The following is a 23759-nucleotide window of genomic DNA, read 5'->3' on the forward strand; positions in this document are numbered from 1 at the left end:
TCATTTTTCCTCTCACCTTCCTCATCACTCTTTAAAACAAATCTCTTAATCTAGGAAGAGCAAGTGTCAGAAGTGTCAAGATTTCTAAAAGTCAAGATTTTCATGGTAGAGTTATTCCTAAAAGCAAAAACAACTCAACTCTTTCCTTTTATCATTCCTAGACACCCGGCATGGGCTGGCATGGTTCTCTGACAGCCAGGATGCAAGGTATTTAGGGGAAAAACCAGGGCGACATTTATGCCAAGCAATCGTAGTGACTTGGCTTTGAATGTCACACAGGTTGGACACCAGGATAAGCATCAAACCAAGCTTTAAAACCATTTTTTTCCTTTTAAGCCTCCAGTGTGATTTGGTATTGGGAAATGGGGTCAGACTGACACCTACTCTTTCTTCACAGAGATATATAGCCTCAATACCGGCCGCACGACCTTTCCCACACTGTCTCTGGGGTCTGCTTTCAGTCCCTTGGCCAGCCTCTCTCCCGAGACTGACAAAGGCTGACTGAAAAGTTGCTTTGGTGATGTGCACAAATTCCCTGCCTGGCCCTCCCCACCCCTATGAAATGCCCAGCTCTTTAGCCACGACCTTCAAATCAATGCTCTGGAGGCTAAGGCCTCCAAAAACCGCTTCTCTTCCCTTTCTAGTCTTTCCTTTGAGTCCCTCAGACATTCCAGTGTCTGGCAGAGTAAGGGCACTAGAAGCCATGGGCTTTATTTTCCAGACCACTCTCGTCACCTCATTTAAACTGCCAAGTCTCTTGACTTTTTTTTTTTTTTTTAAAGCAAATTTTAATCACCAGATGGAGGCACTTTAAAGTAGCTGATTAACAGTGGTATTGATTTAAGCCACACAGGCAGACTTCAGGGGGTATGAAAGATGTCACACCAGAGCTGTCAGACTGCTGCCCCCAGGTGCCCAGCCCCTTCAAAGAATACTACCAAGAGGACAAAAGCATCACCTACCTGGAAGGCCCCAGCTTTTCTTTGGATTCCACAAATTCTTGACCCATCTTCATTTTCTCCCACTCTTCCTTACGTGTCTTGATTTTACGTGGGTTTACATTCCCTCGATTTGGATTATCTTTCTTTTCTTTCTATAATGAAAAGAAACAGAAAAGCCTCAATAAACATTTCCCAACGTTCTTCATTAAAATTCCACCCACCTTCATGGATATACACCCAGGAGATGATTTGCCTAGACAATATACAATAACTATAGAATTTATAGAATTGCTGGTAGAGTGACCTAGAGGTCATCTAATCCAAACCACCTCTTGTGCTCAAACACATTGCCTCAATCCCATACTCAAACACCCCTAGCAATGGAACTCACTACCTCTTTGGGTAATTCATTCATGTTTTTGAGCAGCTCTAACTGTTAGGAAGTTAGTAAATAGCTATTATTCATTATACCACAACGGTCAGTCAAGAGAGAAGAGAAATAATGACAGCTGTATATATCTGGGGCAGATATAAGGAAATAGTTAAAAAACAAACCAAAATAACCAATAAAGAATTCTTCAGCCTGTGCAGCTGCACTAGCCCCTGGCTCTCTCTTGGGCCTCCCAGCAGCCATGCTAATGGGATTGTGAGGTTGCAACTGGTAGGTCATATGCTTACACACATCACTGGCAGTCTAAGGGGAGGGGCGCATCTACCAGAACTAGGCCTATGCCCCCACCCCTGCCCTGCCCAACCAGTAGTCAAGGTGTTAAACTGCTCTTGCTGCAAAGCAAACACTATAGAGCCTTGTGCTGATCTCGGAGAAATGAGCTGCAAAACTGGCGGGGAAGGGACTAGCCTAGCTTGAGTGTCCAGCAGAGTCAGGTGCAAACTGCAAGAGAAATAAATGGTGAACAGAAAAGTCAATTTCTAAAACTCAGCCTGAATATACTCAATTGTTAACAGCACTGGGAGGAACAAACACATTTTTGGTGTGACTTATACTTTCATCTTGGTTGTGCTTGGAGTGGACACATTTTTTTAAGAGTCTCACCTGGCATCCAAGCAAGCAGCCACTCGGAATGATTACTTCACATAAGACTGGCTTCCTTTTTATCCCCCCTCCACAATCGTGCCTACTGATGTGTAGAACAGAGGCCCCTTTCCCCTCACCCTATGCTTTCTCTTCTCTTTCATGATATCCTTGGTGTCCTGCAGCATCTTCTCCTTCCAAAGATCAAAGAAGTATGAAGGGTCTGTGTAGAATTTGAGTGCCTCTTTCCCATCATCCCTGGGATAGAAATGAAGACATGTAGCTGTCAGTAGACCGATGAGCTCCCAACCAAATCCAATATTCCAAACACCTACCAGTTAGCAGTTTTTACACTGAGAAATCAAGAAGTCATTCAAATCGACTGCATATTTCCTCTCCCATACCAGCGCTCCAAAGATCCTGAATGGCATGGCACCTCTTTACTTATCTGGCTTTTTAAGAACCTTAGCCTTACTTCAGTTCCTGGTAGAGGAATGTGCGTGGTCAGGGCAAGAAGGGGCTATTAGCAGCAGGGATCCTGATTATGTCTAATGATCTCCGTGGCCACAGACATCTCCCTGAGGACCTTCTGATATCTTGGCACATCAGATGGGATTTCTGCTTACCACCATCAATTGCCCAGGACTCTCTAGGAAGCATGAGTGGCTTCCTATCCCCCCGAAACCTGTGCACACATGCACATGTGTACATATGTATACATATACACACACGACTGTGTATATGTGCGCAGCGTTGCTCTTCTGTAAATACAACCACAGCACTCCACCTACTTGCTCCCTTCCAGAAAAGCTCAGCATCCGCCCCCCTCCACCCCCCCCCAACCACAAGGGGGCGCCAGTGAGAAAAGATGGCCAGCTGTTTTATGACCACAAGATTTAATCACCATCTCTTAGTGGCTGTGACAGAGTACAGAGTGAGCTACTGAGTGTTGATGTAAGGGTCATCTGCCAGACTCAATGACCCTGGCTGGACTTCTGTACTTTGGCATGGCTAAGTCTCTCCCACTTTAGGGGTGGATATTTATTTTAACACTATTCTGAACTAAAAAGAATTGGAAAGGTAATTCCTCCCTGATCTCTAATCCTATCACCACACACAGAAACCATTTCCTAATCAAGCACTAATGATTTTTATATTAAATCTTGTTCTGAGTTTGCCACACCAACACTCTTTTCTGTTAGACTAAATCCAGAAAACTGAGAGGAGAATGTTAAAAAGGAAAATACCCTACATTAACTGAAAAATAAACTTGTCTTATCATACTCCCTTCAATATTATCAGATGTGTAGTCCCTTCCTGCCCTACAACCCCTCTCTCCAGATCCAACTAGACTAAATGATGCAGGCTACAGAGTCAAATCTCTGCCCTACTATGTTAGCTGGCCCCCTTGAGAGCCAAAGGGCAAATGTAATTTCACACAGTAATAACAGAGGACAGATGCCGTGTACTTTCTCTGCATCTGCGTGAGAAGCAACCACACTCCTATCCTGGCTCTCTGGATCAGGGGAGTGTCCTTGAATTTCACACACACATTCTACTCTGCAGTACACGCATGTCTCACAGAAGACATCCGCCTCCAGCTATCTGTAATTACTTTTACCTGTTCCAACGATATTTATGGATGCGAGCAAGATAAATATTCGCTTTCTGCCCCTGCTTGGAAGTTTTTTGCATGATAACACTGCCAGACCACTAGAGGGGAGGGGCTTTAAGTTGTCTGTAAGGCTACCTTTTTCAAGTCCAGCCACAGCACTGTAGGTCCTTTCAGAGGGGAATGTTGAGAGGATGTTCAAAACAAAGTGAACGACACTCATTTGGAAGAATGCCAATTACTCCTTCAGCTCTGGAAGGACCCTCAGGGCCCAGAGCAGCCAGTCCATAAGGCTGGCCCCACTAACACGCCCAAACATCTGGTAATCTAGTGGTTTCAGAGTAAGTGGGAGCCTTGCTAGAATGTTGCCCCTGGGATGCATGCTATAGGACTGCCTTGTAACGAAGTCCTTTTGGTTCTATAATAACTAAATTCTTTGGACAGAATTCAAGATGGACCTGGCTTATACCAAATTAAACTCTGTAGCATGTAATGCTATAGCAAACTTTCAATATATATTATATTCACTATGAGTTTCAGAAACCAAACAATAATAAGTGACAACTGTTTATATGGTAAACGTTAGCTTCTGCCACCACAAGCAACTCTGGGGTAGGTAGTACGCTTTTCGATACAATCCTCTGATGTAAACAACATCTTTAAGTAAAAAGACAATCTAGTGTTGTTCACCACAGGCTGAAAAAGGGAAAAGCTGGCCAGGTTACCTGTAAGGGGTAAGATTGTTGAGAGGTGGAGGAGTATCACAGGTGTTGTATGTTTCCAAGACAGGTATGGGGAGAGAGTTTCTGTCAAAAAGCTTCTGGTCTTGAACAGTAGAACTTCTGAAGGCCTTTCGGGTGTTGATTCCTTGTAGTGACACTGAAAGAAGATGGAAGGCATTAGAAAATGGATGACAGGCTATTTGAGCAAACACTGAGTCACACCAGTCGGAGAGGCCTCAGCTGCTGCATTTCTTGGCTGCGGCTGTCTGCAGCCAGGTTTTTTTTTTTTTCTCCCCCTCTGGGGAAGCCCCACAAGGCTGTCAGCAGCCCAGCCATTTCATGACTGAACAAAATGAGGCAACACAAAGGTTTACTATGTGGCCAGATCTAGCTGGCCCCTCCTTAGGAGGAATGAATCTTCCAAGTACTTTTATGGTAGCAAAATATGATTGGGGGGAAGGGGTATTTGAGAAAGAGGGAAAGGGAGAACGGAAGAATGGGAGTGTGTGGAGGTGTGGTAGAGATTAGAAGGTTTCTTTACGCAGGCTTACGCCGTTTCAAAGCAGAACTCCATGGGTCTGTGTGATTTCTCCCCTCACTGTTTTATAAATCAGGAAAAAAAAATTCTAAGCAACTGCTCAGCAGAGCCTGCAAATGCTGAGCTCAGCTTCCTTACCTTCTTCTTCCTTGGGATCCAGCTGAGTGACTTTAACTTGTAGGCGGTCGACCCTCTCAGCAAGGGAGCTTACCCGAGAGGCAAAAGTATTTGCCTGAGTAAAGAGCTCTCCAAAAATGTCCTCGGCATATTTACCTGAGAGAGCAAAGAAACCAAGTCACTAGTGCATAAAAGTGACATAAATGGTCAGAAAAACTGGCTACTAAAGACTGTACTTTCCACCTCCCAAACACACACACCCGCCCCACTAAGACAGTTCAGGCTTCAAGCAGAGCTTGCTCTTGGAGACAGAGACATACCCTCCAGAGCCTGGGCAGCCTACATGTGCTCTATAACTAATAGAGTCTTCTTGGCAAATTGAACTGTCATGAAACTCAAAACAGGCTTAATAAAATCCTAAGGTGTAATACAAAAAAACTAATCCTAGAAGAGTGGATAGTATGTCTACACATTTGCCTATAGCCCTTAGCTCTTTGCTACTCTGTAAAACCACCTTGTAAAAGTGGTTCTGAAAAAGACTGGGAGTTAGAAGGGCCTTCTATGTGTTTACAATTAACATGAAAAATAAGAAATTACATCCTCAGTGGAGACCCCAAAGTACGTTGAAGAACCATGATGAGATGTGGTATCTTCAAGGGGCCCTGAACTTACTAACAACTCATAAAAGAGACAACTTCTTCTAAGGGGTGAAAAGGTTATTTTATGTTTTATAACCTACAACTTTGAAAGTCTTTGCTTTAGGTTATAATCCTTCAAATCTACATCTCAGGGAACAAATGGAAAGCTGAAACATTCAAGCTCCCCCTGTAAAACAACCTACCAGTGGTCTCATTCCACAATGTCTTGTTTTTTAGAAGAAAAGAGTTCCGTACTTTCAACTCTGGAATGCAAGGAGAATTTGCAGCCAAAGAAACATAACAGCAATCTGACACTACCTCCATATTGTCATTCCAAGCCACAAAGCACATTCTTGCTAGGATGAAAAGTGGTACATACGAATAAATATACCATCTGAGTTTGTTCCTTGCAAGGTGAAAGCAGGCGTAAGTGACTGTGCCCAACCAAAAGATCATTTCTTTGAGAACTATTTAAAGTAGGCTCTGATTTTTAGCTTCTTAACTACATTTATGCTTAGTCCACACTTGAGGGGAAAAAATTAGTTCAAAAGGCCAAAACTACACCTTCATGGTGAACTACAGCTCACTCACCTTCCCAGTGTAACCTGGAAGGTAAGGATAAGACCAATCAATAGCATATTTTGAATTGCTAGTAAGTTTAGTCAATAAGGAGTTTCTAATCAAGGAAGAAGCAAGTCTTTGCATACCAAACGGTTTTGTGATCTAAACAACCACGGGAAGCTCCTGAGCTCAGAGGACTCAAATTGGCTAACAAGCTGCATTTCTACTGTGCAGGCTGAGGATCCTATCTGATCCCTGATAATATGGCTAAGTTCCTATAAGAACCATACTGTATCGACTCACAGATGCAGAGAACAAACTAGGGCTTACCAGTGAGGAGAGGAAAGCAGGGAGGGGGGCAAGATAGAGTAGGTTAAGAGGTACAAACTACTAGGTATAAAATAAATAAGCTACAAGGATATACTGTACAGCACAGGGAATACAGCCAATGGAATATAACCTTTAAAAATTGCGAACCAGTATGTTGTACACCTGATACTTATATAATATTGTAAATCAACTATATCTCAATAAATGAAAAACAAAAACCATACTGTATCATCTTCCCTAGGTAAGAAAAACTGATTGGAAGACTATAGCAGAGAAACCCACAACATAAAGTGCGGAAAATAAATCAGGCTCAAAAATATCTGTTAACCATCCAATTGTTCTGGAGGAAAAGAAAACCCCAAATCAACTTACCCTTAGGTCACCGGGAGAGTACCCAGGACTTCCTGCTCCTCAGTGAAGGCAGCAGTAATAGTGGGAGTAGAGCTCAGTGTGGCACAGTGAGTTGAAGATAAAATCATACAAAGAACCCCACCATATAAAAATGGTAACACTGAGAATGTTATTTGAAGGGGGAGTGAGGTGGAGTGAAGGCTTCCTCATTGTCACGTCATATCACGTCAGGCCCTAGGCATACTTAGAACTACAAGGTGAGATATGAAAGAAGCAGTAGACTTCAAACCAGGAAGTCTGAATTTAAGTCTCAGTTCTTTCTATCCACACCTGTGTCCTCTTCAGCAAGCCAAATTCTCTCAGCCTCAGTTTCCTCATCTGTGAAACGGGGACAACTATATCTATCTCACAAATTTGTCATAGGATTAAATGAGCCAAAAATGTAAACTGTTATAATGAGATTCTTCCTTATATTGCTCAACCACATCAGATGACTTTTAAGAGTATGAATATCTAAGTATCCTAAGTTTTATGCTTAGAGTAAATTTAAAATATAATTCCAGTCAGTAATGTGATAGCCCTGCTCTTTAGGTACTAAAAAGTATTCCAACCTCTGAAAACCGAAGTGTGATACTTATATAGGAGAAAACCAAGGTGCCTTGTTCAGAGTTAAATTTAACTCATTCAGATTACCAAGACAGATCCACTATCACATCAGGACATTCATAATAGACATCTACCCCATTCTGCAAAGATTCCAGCAGTTTCCAACGTTTTTCTTCCTTAGCAGTAAGATTTTTCAAATGAAATCTTGTGTGGAAATGGAACAAGTAAAATTGATTTTTAAAAATATGAAGCTGCTCTTGTTTGAATTTGAGTGGGAGTCTTGGAGCCCCTCAATGGCATGGACCCACTGTACTCAGTTAGAAAACCCAATATCATAACAAATCTATCTCCTTCCCTCCCTCCCTCCCTATCTATCTATCTGGCTGTGTCGAGTCTTAGTTGCAGCATGCGGGACCTTCATTGCCGCACATGCACATCTTCCTTGTGGCATGCGGAATCTGTAGTTGCAGCATGCGGGATCTAGTTTCCTGACCAGGAATTGAAGCCGGGTCCCTTGCACTTTGGAGCACAGAGTCTTAGCAACTGGACCACCAGAGAAGTCCCATAACAAATCTTCTTAATGACCCAAGAGGGGATTCCATTCTCCTAGGCGATCAGGATACTGATTCAGAAGTGCTGGATTGCTGGCTGTGCCCATATTTCCTAAAATATGGCAACCTAATATGTGAAACGCCAATCTCGCTGCACTGAGGAAAAATGATCGTGGATATGCTGTCAGTGAGCAATCCACAGCTGTGAAATTTTTAGTTTTGTGCTTTATCCATTCCATAATCAGACTTTCCCTACTAGACCAAGCACTTCCAGCTACAGTATAATACATGAGGTCAAGGTCATGAGCCTGAAGCACACATGAACCCATTCCTGCACCCCTCTCTGCTAGATGAAATCCTAGTCATCTTTCAAGGCTTAGTTCAAATGTAACCTCTTCTATGAAGCTTTCCTTGACTCTCCTTATTCCTGCTCTATCCTCACTCCCCGGAGGAAATATTCCTTCCTTCCCTGTATTCTCTGTGCAGCAAAAGCGTGGACGGGTGGAAAGTGTACATGCATGAATCATTCAACAAGTATTTATTGAGCTCCTACTGGATGCCAAGTACTATACAAGATAGACACTGGGGTTCAAGGACAAACAACACATGATTTCTGCCTTCAAAGAACTTTTAAGGACTTCCTAGGTGGCGCAGTGGTTAAGAATCTGGGGACACGGGTTCGATCCCTGCTCCAGGAAGATCCCACATGCCACGGAGCAACTAAGCCCGTGCACCACAACTACTGAGCCTGTGCTTTAGAGCCCATGAGCCACAACTACTGAGCCCATGTGCTGCAACTACTGAAGCCCATGCACCTAGAGCCCGTGCTCCGCAACAAGGGAAGCCACGGCAATGAGGAGCCTGCGCACCACAAGGAAAAGTAGCTCCCACTCACTGCAACTAAAAGAAAGCCCGCACATAGCAAAAAAGACCCAATACAGCCAATAAAATAAATAAATAAATTAATTAATTAAAAAAAAGAACTTTTAATGTAGTATAGGAGATACAGATAATTTTCAATATAATGTGGCAGGTAGTAATACAAGCCTGTAATAGGATCTCAGGGGGTACTCAGTCCAACCTGGAGGAGGATATCTCTGAGCTGGGCCTTGAAGACCAGCTACAAGGATGGCAAGGGCTCTCCAGGCAGTGGGAACAACAGAGGCACTGTACGGAAGTATGAGAGAGTATGGTCTGTCTCAGAAGCTATGAGTAGTTGGTAATTCACTTTTTCTTCCTTATTTTCTCCCCCTCTCTTTTTTCCCTTTTTAATTTTAAAAGAATCTCTTAAAAAGGTTGTAAAATGGGAGAAGATGGATTGCAGAAAATGAGGCTGAAAAGAAAGGCAGGTCTTAAAGTCTTCAATGCCAGGCCAAGGAACTTAATTCCACAGTGAGGAAGAGAAGAGATAAATACGTAGCTAACATTTATACTCTTATTTTAAAAAAACACTTTTTAAATTGCAAAAGTTAATGCAGACTTAACTTTTAAAAATTCAAACAATTCAGAAAGTAAAAAGTAAGATTTTAGTTCTGGACAGACCACTCTGGCAAGAATATAGGCTTAAGATTTGTAAGATTTTATACAATTTTTAGGTTTATAGATTTAAGGGGGTTGATCAGAGAAAGGGAGGCCAGAGGGAGGCTAGGACAATAGTTTAGGTGAGAGTTAAAGACGGTCTATACCAGGGCAGTGTTGGTAGAGACACAGAGACAGGAGACAGAGCTGAGAAATTCTTAGGAAGTCTGACTTTGCCTCTGACTGTTGGGTCTGCAGGCAAATTACCTTACTTTTCTGAGCCTTCATTTCTTCACCTGAAAAATGGGGATGCCAACATCTAACCTCATAGGATTAAGCGGATTTAAACGAGATAATCTATGTCAAGATCTTATCAAAACCTGGCATAAAGCAGACAATCAACAAATGTGAGTTCCCTTCTCACCCTCTCCCCATTCTCCCCCTAAGAATTATTTATTTCTTTTTCCTCTGGTAGATTATGAGCTCCTGGAAGGCAGAGACCATTTCTTATTATTGCCGTATCCTCTCAGCATCTGGCACATAACATATCTTCAATACATGTTTACTGGGGGCTTCCTAGGTGGCGCAGTGGTTGAGAATCCGCCTGCCAATGCAGGGGACACGGGTTCGATCCCTGCTCCAGGAAGATCCCACATGCCTCGGAGCAACTAAGCCCGTGAGCCACAACTATTGAGCCCCATGTGCTGCAACTACAGAAGCCCACGCGCCTAGAGCCCGTGCTCCGCAACAAGAGAAGCCACGGCAGTGAGCCCGCGCACCACAACGAAGAATAGCCCCCACGCACCGCAACTAAAAAGAAAGCCCGTGCACAGCAAAAAAGACCCAACACAGCCAATTAAATAAATAAATAAATAAATAAATAAATAAATAAATTTATTAATACATGTTTACTGGATGAATAAAGGGTCAGCTAGCTCTACAACGTGAGGAAATCTTGTTTCCATAGGCACAAGCCAAGCCTGGCCCTCAGATCAGCTTCCTCAAGATAGGAGTGGTCTGATTACAAGTAGGAGGGTAAGCAATGGCATCCAGCAACACTACCAGGAAAAACACCTGAGAGAGAGCATAACTCCTGCTGAGTGAGAATAAGAAGCATCATTAGCTAGATGTCCTTTGTCCTATAGAGAAGGAACCAGTGTGTGACTGACTTCCACCCATTTGGCCTTCTCAGGGTGACAGAAGCAGAAATGATGCTTTTAAGAAGCAGTGAGGCTCTCTGAAACCTTCATGTGCTTCCTTGTCAGCTGTACTGTTGCTGCACTGCTGTCAATGTTCCTTTGTGTGAGACAGACACTGGCGGGGTTTCATTTCTTTCCTGACGCCCCCATTCAGGTTTCCCTAAGCCCTGGATCAGCTGAGATGGCCTCTGAGCTAGGTGACGGCTTAGGAATCTCAGACCCCATACATCATCTGGTCACAGATCTCTGTCTCCTCAGGCCCCTATTTTCAAGGCAGGACCTGTTACTATCTAGGGGGATACAGGCTTTCTTGATATTCCTCTGCTTTCACTAAGGGCAGTGATGTGATAGGAGGGGTGAATGTCTGAAATAATTCACACCAAGATGCTTTTGCTAAGGAAGATCACTAAAATGGCATTTTGACAGAGGTTCTTATGGGAGCTGGAATGGCACTAGACAAATGCAGAGCCTATCCAAGCATCTGCCCTTCCCGTATCTCAGCTCCAAGCAAACAAGCTTAGTTCAGAATGAAATCCAAACCTGTGCATGTACCCCACCCAGGCAGTCTCATTCATTCTTATCAATTAAAAAAAAAAATTACAGTTGAGCTGGCTTTCCCTCAACTCCAAAACAGAATGGGCTAACCCCCATCTTCCTCCTAGAGAAGAATGGCTCCAGCTACAATTTCGTGTCACTGTGTTCACACAGCTTGCAAAACTCCCAATACCCCAGAGACTACAGAAGTAATTTGTACCCTGAACTTGGACCTGGGGGCTTGCAGCACAATTAAATGTGTACCAAGGTAGACAAGTCAGCCAGAGTCTCTGAATGTATGTTTGCTTTACTCTTCTTTGGGAAGAAAAACAGGGGTTGGTGCGGGCAGGGGTGGGGGTGGGGGGGTGCGGGGCGGTGGTTGGGTAGATAAAGACTATTGGCACATTTGAGGCTTCAACAAAGTCAGGCTACATGGAATAGCTCGTGCAATTACAGGCACATTCCCCAACCCAAGATACTGTTCTGTGAACCTCCCACTTTACACACAGAGAATTCTGCTCTGTCATTCCATCTGCAGTTTCTGCTGCAGCCCTTCCTGCCACCCTTCCCACAGATTTCTTTTGAAGCAGGTGGAGGGGGAGGGGGGGGGGAACCTAGAGGGTGGTGGTAGATGAAGAAAGGGTTGAGGGGAAGAATCTGTACCAGAAAGGAGCCTCTCTTTGGGGAGGTGGGGGTGGGTGGGATAAATTTTCGCACTACCTAGGGAAGGCAGATGGGGGAGAAATAGGAACACGGAGGAGAAGGAAACAAAATAAAGAGCACCAACGACCCCTGAGGGCAAAGCACAGGCTCTCTGCGGCACTCACTCAGGCTGCCCAGCTGTCGGATGACATTTGCCAGGGTGATGTTGGTCATGCATTCCAGCTCGCTTCTAACGCTAGGCAACGTCTGACGGCACAGGTGCCTTGGCTCGATGTTCCTCGTTACTAACGGCATGGTGGACCTGCTTCAGGCAATGTTCTGAATGATGAAAAACAACCTAAAAAAGAAATAACAGGAAAGTATTACTCAACCACAAATTCCAGGCACACCAGGGCTGTGTGAGTCTTTTTTCCCTTTGTCTTGCTCTGATCTAAACAGCTTTAAAAAATCTTCTCTCCCTCTATCTTTTTCTTCTTTTCTAAGCCCTCCCATCCCCATCCCCCTTTTAAAGATTTGCCATTAGAGGCTTGCTGGATAAGTTTAGAAATTCTGAACTGGTGACTGCTGGCTGAGGGTACACAGGCAGCATAAAAACCTAAAAACCTTAAAATAACAACTATGCTCCAACTAATAAGTCTCCAGAGGCAGGGACACATGGTCAGAAAACAGCCCATTGAGCAGGTCCTGGAGGGTACAGATCCTAACCTGCGGGTGTCCACAACCAGGACAGATCAGATTCCAGATGATCTATTATAAGAATCAAAAAAGCTTCTGTCATCTGACAGTCTCCACAATGAAATTAAGTTGCTAATAGTGATTCTACTGATCTACAACAGGACATAACTTCTTCAGTTCTTCCATGATGGAGGACTGTTAATGCACAACTAAACACTGCCAGCATCTATTAACACTACTAAAGTTTAGTCTATAAATTGACAGAATGAAAGAATATCAAGGAAAATTTTATATATTCAATATATCAAACATGATGTCAAGCACACTGTGCTATAAGATTCCCTAGTCCTTTTTCTTCTACCCACAGCTCCTTTTCTCTCTCCCATCCAGTTCAACACACCTGGGCCAAAAGGCTCTTGAGACAGCAGGAAGTGTCTGGAGCAGATCCGGAAACCTTCCAGTTACTGTTTCTTATCCTGTCGGCTGAGCCCCTTTCCCTAGGAAATCCCCCAGCACTTTTGGTTCATGCTGAGCTATTGTTTTAGAGTTAAATTACCAAATTCCTAGCTTTACAAGGACAGGAGGAGGTTTTTTATCCAACAAAATGAATATGACTACAGCCAAGGCACATCAGGCTGGAACTGTTTCCCTATCTTGTGAAACTAAGAAATCTAAAACAGCCTAATGGTTTTTGTGCTAGGGAAAATGGCAAATTAAATGGTAAAGCATAAAGGTAATATACCCAAGTCTCCAAGATTGCAAACTCCTCTTAAAAAACAAAAAAGAAAAAAACCCACAAAGGTTTACTTACATCAAATCTCAAAACACCAGCTCATCGCCAAAAAAGTTGATTGTGAATACAAAATGCTTGAACCAAACTAAACATCATAGATCTTAAAAGTGAATCAACATATTATCTGACCAAAAGAAAGAAGAAAAAAAAAAAAGCCCTTCAGGCTCAAAGAGGGAGTAGAACCCTTTGGAACAGACTGCTCCTTGTTATGGACATTCTGATCTGCTAAGAGTAAAAATAAAACAGGAAGCCAGCAGCTTGGGGAACAAGATTTCCTGTCACCAACAGCAACAGCCCAAGAACCAAGAGAATCAGCTGTTTGCTCATAACTTTGAACCTCCCTTTAATAGTCACTGTGTGGCAGCTGTGCCTATCTTTGGGGTGCAGAGGTGTTTCCTGAATATTTGTCTACTGTCTAAGGAAATAATTTTCATTCTGTTCCTCAGCTAAGTTCCCCTTTGACTCAACAGGTTTTCTAATCCAAACTCTGGACTTTCCCTTCCAGCCTAACTCTTCTCCTCTTTTACATAATGTAAAGGGTATTGGGTACTAACATGCAAGATTTATTAACTCATGCTGAAAAGAGAGTTTAGAACAGAAAAGCAGGCAAAGGTTTACAAAAAAAAAAAAAAGAACCTCACAGGGCTCTGCATCCTCTGGATGCCCTTAGACTCCTAAATTTCAAGCTTTCTGGAAGAACCAGAAATTCAGGGGTGCAGCCAAAGATGAGTGAAAATAGCCACTATGGCTCCCTTCATTAGCAATCATTTCAGAACTTGTTCTAGCTTCTCAGAGGAGCTATAGGAGCCAGATCCCCTTGAAATTCTGTGTTGAATGGCCACTGACAGGGCATTCCAGACATTCTCTTTGGACACCTAATGGAAAACGGATTTCAGATGGCTAGGTAAATGTCAGATTGGGGGTGGAGCTGGGGAAGCCACTCTAACACCTTGGTACTTTAGCATTTATGCTTTCCCAAGTACCCTGGGTAAGTAGACACAAATGGAGTCAACTCTATGTCATCTGGGGTAGGGGATGGGGGAGTCAAGTTTTCAATAGCAAGATAGCTACCTTTTGGCAAAAAAAGCCAGCTCCCACAACCAGCTAGAGTACTCAAGAAATTACAATGTCAATATCCATCAAGACAAAACAATTAGAAAAGTGAATCTGGGGACTTCCCTGGTGGCACAGTAGTTAAGAATCTGCCTACCAATGCAGGGGGACACGGGTTCGAGCCCTGGGCTGGGCAGATTCCACATGCTGCAGAGCAACCAGGCATGTGCGCCACAACTACTGAGCCTGTGCTCTAGAACCCTTGAGCCACAACTACTGAGCCTGAGTGCCACAACTAAGAAGCCCATGCGCTAGAGCCCATGCTCCACAGTAAGAGAAGCCACCATAATCAGAAGCTGGCACACTGCAGCGAAGAGAGGCCCCTGCTCGCCGCAACTAGAGAAAGCCTGCACATAGCAACAATGACCCAACGCTGTCAAAAATTAATTAATTAATTAATTAATTTTAAAAAGTGAATCTGCTGCTAAAAAAAAGTCATTTTATGTTTCAGAGGCACTAGAGAAAGACAAGATTCCCTATTATATGGAATTACCTGCATCACTGCTCATTTTTCTTTTGGATAATCAAGGTTAGTTGTATTCTGCCAAAGAAGTATGGAATTATGCATGATGTGAACCACAATACTAACTTGACCAAGAAAAAAAAAATCCTACATTCCAGTGAAGATAAACTTAGAAATGGGGCAAAGACTTCCAAGAGTCTTGACTCAACTCAGCTTCAAGTTGTGGAGTTGAGACATACTTGGGTTAGTGCCCTGAGTCTTGACACCTTACTAGCTGTGTGATCTTGGGCAATTTTCCTAGAGACATTAAATAATGAAACGTATAAAATATCCTCTACAGGGCTAAGAAAAAAGGTAGTTATTTTTAGTTCCATGGACCTCAGGCAAATCCTCCTGTAAAATCAATTTTATTCATTGATAAATATTTTAAAACACTTTTAACAATGGACACATTATGTAGTAGAATGCAATATTCACATAAATTTAAAGATGAAACCCTAGACTTCAGTGAAATTTGTGGGTTTTTTTCCTGGAGATTGCTCCCAGCCATGCTTCTGGACCTCTGGAAGAACATATTCTCTGTCTCCTCTACTCTTTTATACTGGGTTCCTCATCTGAATCACAGAACAAAGAAAAGGATTAGAGTGACTATGTTCTCAATGCTCTTCAAGAGCATAAATAACTAGCACTATTCCAGGTGCACTAGAAAAAAGTTAATACGTTATATACAATGGATGCCTAAGGGCATTAGGGTTTAATTTTCTCATGGGAATGCAGTTGAGAAAAGCTCCTCTATCATCAGTAGTCATTTAGTGGAAAATTTGTGGAGCCCTGGGTGTTGATGAACCACTAAATTAAGGAAGTGACATGGTCAAATCTGCATTTTTAGACAAATCATTCTAACTGAAGTAGGAAGCTGTATTTGGGCAGGATAAGACTGGCGGTGAGAAGACCAGTTGGGACACTCTTCCCAGGCTGAGAAGGAGACAACAGAAATGCAGAGGCCCAACACAGCTAGCAAATGTGAACTGAGAAACCACAGACAGGTTGCAGGAGTGAGTCCAACCCTTCAGCCTTATCTGCAGCTTTCTCCTGATACTTCTGTACAGTTATACTCACAAAGTGATAAAATGTATATTTCTTTATTACAAGTATTATGAGGGAGATCCCTGGTGGCCTAGCGGTTAGGATTCGGCACTGTCACTGCTGTGACCTGGTTCAATCCTTGGTGGGGGAACTGAGATCCTGATCTTCTTAAAAAAATTAAAAAAAAAAAAAAAGGTATTATGAAAAGAGCTACATACTAGTGCCAGTAATGAAGAGAAAGTGAAGAAAACCAAGAAAGTAGTCATTCTTGGCTGGAAAAAGAAGTTTGGGACACATGAAAGTGGAATGTTCTTTTATAGAATCAGTAAAGTTCTTTTTCAGTTATACTTTACTTTGATTAGGGAAATTATATGCTATAGTGATATTTGCTAATTTGGGGGTTTGAGAACAGAAGGTCTTACCTTGGGGGATGTTACATACGAATTAAATTAGAACCACTGAGAAGATAAAAGTTACAGGGAAGTAGATTTCAATTAAGTTAGTTCCTTTTAATTAGAGCTGTCCTATATTAGGATGGGTTCTCTTCAGAGGTTATAAGTTCCCCGGTATCATCCTCTGGATACCAGCTATTAGGCATGTTGGGGGAGAGATCCTAGACCGTAAGAAGATGATGTTGAGAGGTCAGACTGGATGACTTCTACAATGCCTTCTAAATCAAAGATGATATAATTCTCACTCTGGGCTTCAGTTTCCTCATCTGCAAAATAAAGGGACTTAAGCTAGGTGGTCTTTAATAAGTTCTAAAATTTCTGGGTTTGCTTCTACCTAAGCTGCCATAACCTCTTCACTTGGCCAACAGCCACTTGCAGTCTGAACACAGGCCAGAAGGAGGTCTAGGAATCGTAGAGATGGGTGGATCATGGCCATGAATCAAACCCTTCTCCAGATCTAGATTCATCTAGTTATCAGGACGGGTAGGATCCAGAATGTTAAAAAGAACATTCCAGACAGAGCCCTGGGCTTAAGTTATTTACACTTTGGGAGCCTCCCAAGCCAATCTGGGAGTTGGCTACTCAAAAAAGTCCAAAGGAAAAATTGGCTTTAGACCAGCTCCAGACATCCAGCCAGACTCAGCAGCAACCCCCATCTTTACCCCTGACTATTTTCAGCCTAAGGGACTTGAGAATGAGTCTGAGAATAAATAAAAGACTTCAAGCATCCCCTCCTAGCCCTGGCGTGGAGTATACTGACCAGTCTAGACTGCCAGTACCATGATGGGATTCATGCTTTGAATTGGAAACTGGATGAGGTGTTCTTTGAGGTCTCTTCACAACAGTAAGATTCTACCAGCCTGTATATTTGAAGTTATCATGGAATATTTATATATCACATTTGGTCAGTATAAAGGCAAAAGGAGCCTTTTGACGAGTGCCCTACACTCTGAACTCTCAACTCTGTTCCCAACCGCTTGCAGCAGGAGTGGGGTGAAGTGGGCGAGGGGTAGGGATTGGGAGGGTGGAAGAAGGTAATAAAGGAAGGCTGCACTCATCTGTATGTACCCTACACTCTGAATTCCTATTATTACCAGGACAGAAAACAGATGACTGCTCATTCTGGCAGTGGTATGTATTACTAGCTGTTTATTATAAATAAATAAACAATGCTTCATTTAGAGCCACGGTCACTGATAACACCTGCAGATTTCTATGGTCACATCCCAAAGCAAGTATATCTGAGCTACAGCAATAACCATAACAACAGAAATGCTTCTCAAGGCAGTTCCTCTTTGAAACATACCCCCAAAATGCTGATCAGCAGCAGCAGGGGATGAGAACATGTGGGGATATTGTATGTGTGGCAATTAGGACTTCTGTTTTCACTTCAGCATTTCCCACTGTTCTATAGTTAACAGCGATTTGGATGGGGGCATATGAGAAGAGCTTTGCTTTGTGGACCAGTTTCCTCTTTCAAGAGATAAATTTCTTTATGTTAAAGAATATGCATTCCACAGTGGTTCAAGAGTCTCAACTGAAAAGTCAAATAATCATTTGACTTGAAAATAACACACAACACACAGGTTTACTGTAATCTACCTATTAAAATGTTTAAAGAGGTATGAATTTACTGTTGCATATAGCAGTCCTCACTATCATGCAACAATCACAAGCAGGAATGCCTTATTATAGACTTAAGCACCTACCCACTTCCTGTTGAAATAAAGGGTGGGGCTGAACCTACAAATATAACCAGACTCCAAACACAAGAAATAACTGACAAATCAGTTTATGTCACTAGAGTAATGTTCAAAAGAGCTAGCAGGACAAATGGAACTCCTAGGGTGGACAAAGAAAATATCTGACTGGGAGAACCAAGAAAAATAAAAAGCTTACTTGTGATCTAAAACCAGGAGAAATGTCCAATTTCATAAAGGAATGGCACCAGCAATGGACCTACGTTCAGTAAGTGTAAAGCTCCTTCTTGTCCTAAGTTGGTTTTGGGAAAGTAGCCTGGGGAAACAGGACTCCTAACCTACAGTATCTTACTCCTTGAACACACCGTACATCAAGGACCATTCACATCTGGTAATTCCATAACTTTCTATTATCTTTTGGGGGCAACACCACCTTTTGTTCTTACTTTTATTACTCTTCAGGCTCTAACCATAGCTTTGCTCTTAAAGCTAAAATTGGGGGGAAACTTTTTCAAAATTGGTTTCTTCTAATATCAACTATTCCATAGAAAACTGCCTTTTAAATGGCCAAAATTAGGCTCTCTTTTTAATAGGATCTGTCTTGTTGTCCAAAAGAAAATACACTCAAACCGTGAGTTGGAAACCTGGATTCTAGTTCTCAGTCTAATGATGACTAGCAATTGGGGAAAAACTTTCAATTCATCTTTCTAGTTCAGCTGTGAGCTGCACTTAAAAAAACGCTTGAAAGGTGCTAAATGAAACTGAGATTTTGTTTGCAAAGTATTCTGAGCTCCAAAGAAAAGATTTACTCATGTAAAATATCTCCTGTATCTCCACCTTTGCTCAAGTTCCTGTTATGAATCCACTTAAATTACACAGGGTCTACAGTGTTATCACTGATAACTTTCAGTAACAGACACAAAGTTCCTTTTACTTTCCCAATCTAATGCCAATTTCTAGCAATACCTAACTCATCAAAATGGAATGGTTTGAAATACTCCAAACTATCCATCTAAAAGGGCTTAGTTTTGACCCAGCATTTCCATTCCTGGGTATTTATCCAAAGGGGAAAAAAATCCACTAATTTGAAAAGATACCTGCACCTCTGTGTTCACTGCAGCATTATTTACAATAGCCAAGATATGGAAACAACCCAAGTGCCCATCAATAAATGAACAGATAAAGAAGATGTGGTGTGTACACATACTCACACACAGATATACACACTGGAATATTATTCAGCCATAAAAAAGAATGAAATCCTTTGGGACTGACATATACACACTACTATATATAAAATGGATAACTAATAAGAACCTACTGTACAGCACAGGGAACTCTACTCAGTACTTTGTAATGACCTATATGGGAAAAGAATTTAAAAAAGAGTGGATACATGTATAACTGATTCACTTTGCTGTACAGCAGAAACTAACACCACATTGTAAATCAACTACATTCCAATAAAAATTATTTCTCAAAAAAAAAAAAAGAATGAAATCTTGCCATTTGCAACAACATGGATGGGCCTAAAGGGTATTATACTAAGTGCAATAAGTCAGACAAAGACAAATACTATATGAGTTCACTTATATGTGGAATCTAAAAAAAAAAAAAAATATATATATATATATATATATATATATGAACAAATGTAACAGAAACAGGGAATTCTGTGGTGGTCTAGTGGTTACGATTCGGCACTTTCACTGCCTTGATCTGGTTCAACCCCTGGTCAGGGAACTAGATCCCATGTGCTGCAACTAAAGATCCCACGTGCTGCAACTAAAGATCCCACGTGCAGCAACTAAGACCTGAGCAGCCAAATAAATAAATAAATATTAAAAAAAAAAAACTAACTCCCAAAACAAAACAAAAAGTATCAAACCTCAACAAATCAGCTCACAAGATTAGAAATGTGTCAATAATTCACAGGAGCCCTAATAAAGTCTTCTTTTATTTTTAAGAGCTTCCTTTATTTATAGCCAATGACAGAAAAGAGTGATCAGTAGGTGGTGGCCAAAAATTTGAGGTGAGGATAGATACAAAATGCATTCCTCTCCAAGTACCTGGACTTGAGTAGCTGGAAGGAATTATGGGAACACACAGTTGGTTTTTATGGAAGAGTGTCTAATTCCAGTTTACTACCTTACCCAGGGATGGAGAAAATGGGGCTAGGCTGTAACTTTCTTTCTTGGTTCCTGCAAGTAGCAGTCTACTGCACTAGGCTAAGCGCCCCACAGAGAGGGCACGGGAGCACCCATTGGTGGATTAGATACAGAGGCAAGTTTGAAAATGAGGGAGGAAGGAGATAATCAGGGCCGAATTGCACATCAGGCACTGAGTAAGTCTCATTTCATCCTGCTAGCTCTCTAACCACGCATTTGAATCTCTATGATGCTTCTCTTCATATTTCAAGCTTCTCTCTGCAGTAACTACTCCCTCTCTAGGATGAAAAGGCCAAAAAATAAACCGGTTTTACACAAATGAGAAAGGCCAAGGAAAGAAAGGTTACAGAGCAACAACAAAAAAGGAAATTCAGCAAAATGTTTTGCTGACAGCTCTGGGCAATACACAAACACACCGTGTGGTCATGGAGCAGACAGAAGCAGTAGCCCTGGATGTGACTGTTAATATACCAACTTAAGTGAGGAGAGAGACCTAGCAATCACAACTACATCTGAACACCAGGGAGTGGAATTATGGAGCAAACTGCCATGAAATTCTATATCAACTATTCTATTCTGCCAGCTGTAACAAGAATTCATTGCTGAAAAAGGGTCACACACTCATCTGTCACTAACGGCCAACCTGCCAGCAACTGACTATGAGCAGCAAACGGTAGCTGTACATCTACTTCCTCTCACAAGGTCTGTTCACCATTCAAAACATGGGATTTATAAGGAAAAGTCCTTCAACAGAGGGAAAAGTAAGTGCCAATTTCTTTTCTTTCTACCCTCAGTTTACTAGGTTACCAAAGCCCTCAAAACCTAATAAGCAGGGATGTAGAGCAGCAAGAGCACGGACATTACAGAGAAAGAGGTGTGGATTTCAACTCACTACTGCCAAATTTCAGCTTTGGGACCTTGGCAAGCAGTCAATCTCTCAGTCTGTTTCCTAATCTGTTAAAATTAGTATAATGATCCTTAGTTTTTAAGGTTGTTGTGAAGAAAAATGAAAATACCACATGTATAAAATGCTTAACATGGTACTTGGCACAGAATAATTACAATAATAGTAGTAGTGACTGTAGTAGTAGTAGTATCAGCAGCAGCAGTTGTAGTAATAGAAGTACTAATTCTACATCTATCTAGCATTTAGTTCTGGCACATAGTTAAATATGTGGTTCTCTTAACCATTAAACAACACTATTAATAAGCTTCAGGTTGTATTAATGGCTAATTACTAATTATAACACCCTTATCAATCAATGAATATTTATCAAGTAGACACTAAAAAAACACAAAGAAATATAAAAATCCCTCCTCTGACTCTAAGAGCTTACACTTTAATTGAGGAGACAGATAAAACATAGTTAAGTAGTAATACAGCAAACAGAAGTTCAGTTATCAAACGAATGAAGTAGTCAATGATGACAACAGAAAGGATGAAAAGATCACTTTGAATGGAACAGACTTCTTGGAATAAAGATCTGAACTGGGCAGGATCTGGATATAAAGAATAAAGAAGGGGGCTTCCCTGGTGGCTCAGTGGTTAAGAATCCACCTGACAATGCAAGGGACATGGGTTCAAGCCCTGATCTGGGAAGATCCCACATGCCGCAGAGCAACTAAGCCCATGTGCCACAACTGCTGAGCCTGCGCTCTAGAGCCCACAAGCCACAACTATTGAGCCCATGTGCCACAACTACTGAAGTCCACATGCCCAGAGCCCATGCTCCACAACAAGAGAAGCCACCACAATGAGAAGGCCGCACACTGCAAAGAAGAGTAGCCCCCACTCTCCGCAACTAGAGAAAGCCCACACAGCAATGAAGACCCAATGCAAGCAATAAATAAGTAAATGAATAAATAAAAAAGAATAAAGAAGGGCAGTTTTCTAGGTGGGGGTAATATAAACAGAAGTCTTGAATTCTACCACTAAGAATTTATGGAAAAGTCACAATTCTAATGGGCTTTTACAGTATTTCATCAAATCTAAGATGCATCATGACTCAAGAGACATTAAAATGTGGTAGAAATGTACAGCTCAGAATGAATGAGATATAAAATATTTCATTTTCTATAATATGAGAGGGTGAACAAGATGATCTTTAAAAGAGAAAAACAAATATCGTATATTAACACATATATGTGAAATATAGAAAAATGGTACAAATCAACCAGTTTGCAAGGCAGAAATAGAGACACAGATGTAGAGAACAAACATATGGACACCAAGTGGGGAAAGCGGGGAGGGTTGGGGAGGAATGAATTGGGAGACTGGGACTGCCATATATACATTACTAATAAGAAAAAAAAATATCAAGTTGTACACTTTAAATATATGCAGTTTATTGTATGTCAACTGTATCTCAATAAAAGTTCTTTAAAAAAAAGTTATTTCCAACCCTGAAATGACATGATTCTATAACTGAGATTTATAAGAGAATATTCAAATTTTACCAAATCATCAACAGCATGGAAAGAAGGAAGATAATAAAAAAAAAAGACTAGAACCAAATTTCACTGTTTATTTGCAAAGCTAAAATGTTTACCTCCTAACTAGTAATGTTCCTATTTTCCTTTATATGCTTGAACATAGTAATAACAGCTGTTTTAATATCCTTGTCTGGTAATTCTATCACCTCTGCCATTTCTGAGTGTTTCTACTAACTGATTTTTCTCCTAATTATGGGCTACATTTTCCTGGTAACTTTTTTTAAATTTATTTATTTATTTATTTATTTATTTATCAGTTGCGTTGGGTCTTTGTTGCTGCATGAGGGCTTTCTCCAGCTGTGGCAAGTGGGGCTACTCTTTGTTGTGGTGTGTGGGCTTCTCATTGCAGTGGCTTCTCTTGTTGCGGAGCACAGGCTCTAGGCACACGGGCTTCAGTACTTGTGGCACATGGGCTTAGTAGCTCTGCAGCATGTGGGATCTTCCCGGCCCAGGGGTCGAACCCGTGTACCCTGCATTGACAGGCAGATTCTTAATCACTGTGCCACGAGGGAAGTTCCTTCTTATTAACTTTTGATTGGATGCTGGACATTGTGATTTTACAATGTTAAGTACCTAGCACTGTTGTCTTGGTTTCCAGAGTGCTGGGCTTTGTTCTTATAGGCAGGTAAGTGACTTTTGGTTCAATTTGCTATGTCTGAGACTTGTTTTTAAGCTTTGTTAGGGTGGGTCTTGAGTAGCCTTTACTCTATTGGATCTTTTACCCCAATACAGATGTGGCCCTTCTATGATCTCTACTGGATGCTGTCTACTGGATCTCTGCTGGAGAGAGAGCCACATGGGCTCTCTCCTCTGGCTGGTAGGAATTCGAACCTGTCCCTGCACTGGGAACCAGTTAGCTCATAACTTCTTGGTCATTCTTTCCCCAGCCTCCTGTAATTTGA

At 41.7% G+C, this 23759-nt stretch overlaps 1 protein-coding gene across 2 annotated transcripts in view; it reads right to left on the reverse strand.

Annotated features, from left to right (window-relative positions):
- Positions 1 to 23759, reverse strand: part of WASF2 (WASP family member 2) — a 76529-nt gene that overhangs the window by 15822 nt on the left and 36948 nt on the right. For both annotated transcript variants that reach the window (XM_057701864.1, XM_057701875.1), the window contains exons 2-6: positions 12079 to 12251; positions 4985 to 5119; positions 4312 to 4465; positions 2115 to 2232; positions 963 to 1093 (exon numbers count right to left, since the gene is read on the reverse strand). In XM_057701864.1, coding sequence (XP_057557847.1) covers positions 963 to 1093; positions 2115 to 2232; positions 4312 to 4465; positions 4985 to 5119; positions 12079 to 12208 — 668 coding nt within the window. In that variant the 5' untranslated portion in view covers positions 12209 to 12251. The remainder of the gene's footprint in view (positions 1 to 962; positions 1094 to 2114; positions 2233 to 4311; positions 4466 to 4984; positions 5120 to 12078; positions 12252 to 23759) is intronic.

This window comes from Hippopotamus amphibius, chromosome 1 (assembly GCF_030028045.1).
Source record: "Hippopotamus amphibius kiboko isolate mHipAmp2 chromosome 1, mHipAmp2.hap2, whole genome shotgun sequence".
Classification (NCBI taxonomy): Eukaryota; Metazoa; Chordata; class Mammalia; order Artiodactyla; family Hippopotamidae; genus Hippopotamus; species Hippopotamus amphibius.